This window comes from Humulus lupulus, chromosome 3 (assembly GCF_963169125.1).
Source record: "Humulus lupulus chromosome 3, drHumLupu1.1, whole genome shotgun sequence".
Classification (NCBI taxonomy): Eukaryota; Viridiplantae; Streptophyta; class Magnoliopsida; order Rosales; family Cannabaceae; genus Humulus; species Humulus lupulus.
The window spans coordinates 25,020,931-25,026,964 of NC_084795.1; the positions used below are offsets into that span (position 1 = coordinate 25,020,931).

The following is a 6,034-nucleotide window of genomic DNA, read 5'->3' on the forward strand; positions in this document are numbered from 1 at the left end:
TTTTATTACCTTGATACGCTGATCTTAATTATAATTATGGCCCATGTAACCTCCTAGAGCCTATAAATAAGAATGAGAGGGCTCAAGGAGGGGAGGACTTTTGACTTTTGCACTTTTAATCTTTGTATTCAGAGAGAAAAGCATAGTGTGATTATCCACCTGAAATTGTAATTCTCCTAAGGCTTGTGAAACTCAAGAACCCTAGTTCTTTGATCACAGTATTGGGATTCAATATCAATAAGAACACTAAGTGGGCGTAGGTCATTACCATCTAGTTGGGGCCGAACCACTATAAATTGCTTGTGTCACTTTCTTCCCACTGGATTCTTTTCTTGATTTCCTGTTTTGTTCTTTGTCGTTTATTTGACTTCACGTTAACCAAATCAAGGGTCAACAGTAAGGAAAATAGGATAGATTTTATGTGCTTATATGTTTATGTTATGATATGTTTTATGCTATGATATGTATATATATAAATATGTCTTATAGTCATTTGGGTCTTATAGTTGCTTAAATAGCAAACCCCAATATATTTTTTATGTCGCTTGGGGCTTATAGTTTCTTAGATAGCAAACCCCAAGAATTTTTATCATTTTCATGGTTTATAGTTATGATTTACCCTGCCTCGATTAGTAGACAGAGGACCTAGATGGGTTATCATATACTACCATGTTATCTAACCTACCTCGATTAGTAGACAGAGGACCTAGATGGTTTATCACATGCCATGTTAATGAGTTAATGGACATTAATATTGTAGTCCTGTATGATATACATTTTTATAGTCATATGTTTTATAGTATATGTTGATGTTATAGTCTTATGTTTATGATATATGTTGTTAGTAGATTTTCCTTGCTGGGCATTAGGCTCACTCCTTTATTTTTAGCTTGATGCAGGAAAATGATTATGGAAGGCGCAAAGATTCATGGCAGCTTGGCTTGTGTGTTAAGGATGAATGGATTGAATGGATCGCGTGTCGATCGAGGATGACGTTATATTTAGTCTTTTAAATTATGTTTTGATGTAATTCCGCAATTAGTATTTCAAATAATTAAAGTTTATGTTTTATAACAATGGGTACCCATACCGTATTTTATATTTCATATGTTACTTTGTATTTTGGACAATATTTATTTTGGGGTTTTAAATAAAGTTGTGTTATTTCTTATGTATGTTTTCCAAAATAGTAGCTATGTCTAGTAGTTTTAATGATCTAAGGTATTAGAAATAGTTGGGTCATTATAAATGGCCACTAACGAGTTCAATGACAATGTCGCCAAAGTCTCCTTCACTATGCTCTCATTGGAAGAATCTGATGTGGGTGGTGGGGATTCAATCGATGAGAGCAATTCCTCCTTATCAATCATCAACATAATCTACAATGCCTTCTGTTCACACTCACGACCTCAATTTTTTTTTATCACACTTGAAACATACTCCTCGGGCCTTCTTATCTTGGTACTCTGCCTTTGTCAAATGCCAGAACGGTGGATGTTTGGGGTTTGGACCCGAACTTGCTGAAGCTGTAATCAGTGTCGAGGATGATGAAGTGGTGGTCGACTTTGTTGAAAATGGCCTGAACAAAGGCTTAGGCGGAACTAGAGGTTTGGTGATGATTTCAGGCCTGCAAAACGAGTGGGTTGGCCCATTGAAGCTACCTGGTGACTCTCATCCACCCTTTGGACCGTTTCCATGATATGGGTCAAGCCCACGGGCGGTAAAATGTGCAGTGCCCCCATGATGTCCTCCTTCAACCCCTTAATGAAACTCCCCTCCAAAATATCCTCCAGCACCCCAGGGACTCGAGAAACGAGTGCCTCCCATTTTACCCGATAGTCCTTGACCGTTGTTTCTTGCTTAATAGAGAGCTCCTCCTCCGAGAGGGAACCCACTAGCTCTGCGCGAAACCTAAGTAAGATAAGGTTCTTGAGAGTAGCCTAAGAATAGATAGGGCACCTCTGATGTTCCCACTGAAACCAGGTAAAATCATCACTTTCAAGCCCAATTATGGCTGCCTCCAACATGTGCGCCTCAGATAAGCGATTCAACAAAAAGTATCTCTCGGCTCGAAAAATCCATCCATCTGGGTTGCCCCATGCAAAAAGAGGCAAATCCATACGAGGAGCCTTATAGTAACGTCCAAACTGATGCCCAAACCCAAATGGATCAGGCAGAATCGGCTGTGGTGGCAGTGGTTGGTCCTGTGAAGAGTTCGTCTGGGTTGATGAGCCTGTGCCATCAACGACACGTCTCTGGCAGTCAGTGCTAGCAGCGGTGACCTCAGGGGCTGAACGACCGGTTGACTGAAGCAATTGAGCGAAGTGATCCACCATGAAATTGATACTCTTCTCCAAAGTGGGAATCCGCTACACATCGGGCATCAACAATTCAAGCTCCTTTGGAAATTGTTGCGGATCGAAACGAACCTCTGTCACCTCCCTGCACAGTTTTGGCTGAAGAAATTCAAACTTCTCCTCCAATATTTCCACAAGTGGATCTTTCTTCGGTCCCATGATAAATCGTGCTGGCTACTGATACCAATTGATAAGCAGTCCCTACACAGACTAGAACAAACCAGAGAACACAGAAGCAAGAAAAATGGAAATTGGTGTTTGTATTGAAACTACCATCAGGATTTCGAGAGCCTGAGTTCTCTCCAAAGTCTACAGACTACCACACTCTCCACACCCCATACTAACTAACATTTCCCAACTTATTATATTACTCTCAAGTACACCATATTACCGTATACCTCTCTCACACAAAAGTCACTCTCCTCTAACTAATTCTTGGCAGTGTCCCTATTGTTTATTGATTTGTCAATCTCCTTTCCTTTCCATCTTCTGGTGTAGACATGAGAGATGGGAGGCCTATCAAAATGCTATGAAGTCTTTGTGGGATGGGACACATCTCAGGTACTGTGTAAGACACATGCACTCAAACTTCAAGAAAAAATATCATGGTTTATTGTTGAAACGGATGTTGTTGGCAGTTGCTAGAGCTTCTACCAAATAAGAGTTCTTGAAATGTATGAATGAAATAAAGGATGTAAGTAATGGTGCATACAACTTGTTAAAGGCTAAGAATCCCATTGAATGGACAAGATCACATTTCAATGAGTCTGTGAAATGTGATATGGTGTTGAATAATATGTGTGAGAGTTTCAATTCTGCCATTGTTGAAGCAAGAGACAAGGCCATTGTTAACTCCTTGAGAAGATAAGATTCTGGTTGATGGTGAGATTTTGCAAACAAAAAAAAAAAAAGGAAAAGTGTCGATAAATTGAAAGATGGGCTTATTAAGAGGATATAGGATCTTCTTGAGAAGCACAAAGTCATGGAAAAAAAATTCCATGTAACAAGAGCATCTAGAGTACAATTTCAAGTTACACAAGAAAATAAGGGGGACTTTGTGCTAGACTTACCAAACAAAAATTTCACTTGTAGGTGGTTTCAGTTGAATGGTATCCCTTGCGCTCATGCAGTGGCATCCATCTGGAAAATGGGGCTGAATATGCTTGATTGTGTTGATGCTTACTACAAGCATGATGCCTTTATTAAAGCATATGAAAGTGTTGTGGAGCCTATGCCAAGTCCTTATAAGTGGCTATTAAGCAATAAACCCATCCTTCCACCTCCACAATACAAAAATCCTGGAAGACCAAAAAAGTTCAAGAAGTGAGAGGTAGATGAGCCCCTTGCTGGTGCCACAAACGCTAACAGATATGGAACCAAAATGCATTGCTCCAAATGTGGTGGTGAAGGAGATAATAAATCCTCTTTCACAAGCCAAGTAACTACACACATAACTGATTTTTTTTTTTAACTTTAAGTGTGATTGGATACAAATGTGGGCTTGAGCATTGTTGATTTTATTTAGGCCAAAACTGCAAAGAAGATTGGTAGACCCCTTCAAAGAATCTGAAAGTGGACTCTATAAAAAGGAAGGAAAGGCTTACAAGAAAGATGGCTGGTAAGTTGCTTCAGCTAGTCAACCAAGCAACATCTACGTTGATAAGTATTTTTTGATGTAACTAGAACTGGATTCTTTTTTGGTGTAACTAGAACTAAACTAGGTGCTCTAATTGATTATTTTGGTTTGATATGAGAGGAGGATCCTCTGTTTTGATGTTAAAAACAACTTTTGTTATGAAAGCATGTTCCTTTTATCAAATATACTTGTTTTATGCTTTATTGTTGTAGCAATTCTTGCTAGATTTAGGTCTTGATGCAAACCAATTAGATGGGAATGATTCTTTGACTTTTGTTACTTGGGTTCCCCATAATAAAACTAAAAGACAAATGAAACCTGTATCCAATCTTCATTCAAATATATTATAAACATTACATTGCTTAATGAATCCACACAAATTGGTAACAATAAATCAAATACAACCATGACTTTGTGACACATTCAAAATACACATGGAATATCTAAATATAATGATTATGCCTAACAATTTCAGAACTATAAATGACTTCTCTTGCAAGCCAACTTCAAAAACATCTCATGAACAAGTCATCCTTTTGGAGGCACTTCATCACCATATATCACAAAAATGATGAATTCAAACCATTCATCTTTAACACTTCTCCCAGTGTCCTGAAATGCAAATTTGCATATAGAATGAAGTTGAGTTTCTTGCAGGAATGAGGAACATAAAAAAATATAAATGACTGAATATAAATTTGAGGAATAACATTAACATTCTTGAAGAGCATCAATAGTTGCCTGCACATCTCTATGCTAGATAATTTCTCTCTGTAGTAGTTTATATTCAACATATACTTCATGAAAGAATTGCGTTAAATAATAATCAGTGACATTTGAAAAGCTACATGCAGTGAGAACAAAATGTAATTAATATATCAAAAGTGTTGCAGTCATTTAGTATCGATCGAAACACTCGGTAGACGAGCATAACAATTAAAATAAAATCTCACTACTCAAAACTTAGTTGGAGACAATGGAGGACATGGGCTTGGCATCGTCGGACTGTGAGAAGAGGCTGCGAACGGCGAAGAGAGAGCCAAGGGCCAGCATTTGTTGTGTCGAGCCGTGATCTAGTTTGACTGCAATCTTGGGGTCGCAACTGAAGAGCCTAAAGGCGGTGGCCAGACTGGTGCATTCTTCTTTCTGCTGCTGTCAGAGATAGAGAGTCCCGGCGTCGATACCAGAACTTTGCCCACCTTAGAAGTCGATAAATTTAGGGCTTTGTTTTTTTTTTTTTTTTTTTAAATCTTTGTTTGGTTTATTTTAATTAAAATATTAAGTTTCAGTTTTAAATAAAGGGAAATTTGAAGGGTATTAAGTCAAAAATATACTAGGCTCTTTCATCATTTCAAAATAATGTCAAAAGTTTTGACAGTACCCAAAATGCCCCTGCCACAATTCCTCTACCCTCTTCTCTCCCCTCTTCTCGTTTCCTTTTCTCTCTCTCTCTTGGTTCACTCTCTCTCACTCACCTCACAACACCCCTAAGAGCACCACGGGTAGAGATCCAAGCACTACCAACACCCGAGCTCCTCCCTAAGAGCAAGCCATTTGTAGAGATCAAGACCAAAGTAAATTTTGAGGAATCTTGGAGTAAAAACTTATGGGTAAGCAATTTTTTCCTTAAATACTTGGATTATTGATGTTTCCTTTAAACTTTTTGGGCATTTCGAATAGATCTGAGCAATATTTTCACATATATTTTTTTTTTTTTTTGGGTTTCTTGTCGATCTGCATTTTCTGGAATTTTTCTAGGTTTGAGTTGTGCTTGATGGTTGCTTGATGCCTACTCAATGGCACATCATTTTTTACGGTTACATTCTTGCTCGATGGTTACTCGATACCTGCGCGATGCAAGCTCGATGGTAATGTGCATTCTCATGATTTCATGCATGCTTGATGGTTATTCGATGCCTGCTCAATGGTCATGTGCATTCTCATGATTTACACATTCTCGATTGTTACTCGATGATTGCTCAATATAAGATCGATGGCAGTGTGATTTAGCATGTTTTCATACATGCTCAATTATTACTCG

General features: G+C 38.3%; 1 protein-coding gene across 1 annotated transcript; it reads left to right on the forward strand.

Annotated features, from left to right (window-relative positions):
* The first annotated feature begins 3,339 nt into the window (after positions 1 to 3,339).
* Positions 3,340 to 3,684, forward strand: LOC133823806 (uncharacterized). Its single transcript, XM_062256654.1, has one exon. The coding sequence runs from the start codon at positions 3,340 to 3,342 to the stop codon at positions 3,682 to 3,684; it is 345 nt and encodes a 114-aa protein (XP_062112638.1).
* The last annotated feature ends 2,350 nt before the right edge of the window (positions 3,685 to 6,034 follow it).

Excerpts from the sequence above, each read along its gene's own strand:
- LOC133823806 (XM_062256654.1), top strand. The coding sequence starts at position 3,340 with ATGGAAAAAAAATTCCATGTAACAAGAGCATCTAGAGTACAATTTCAA.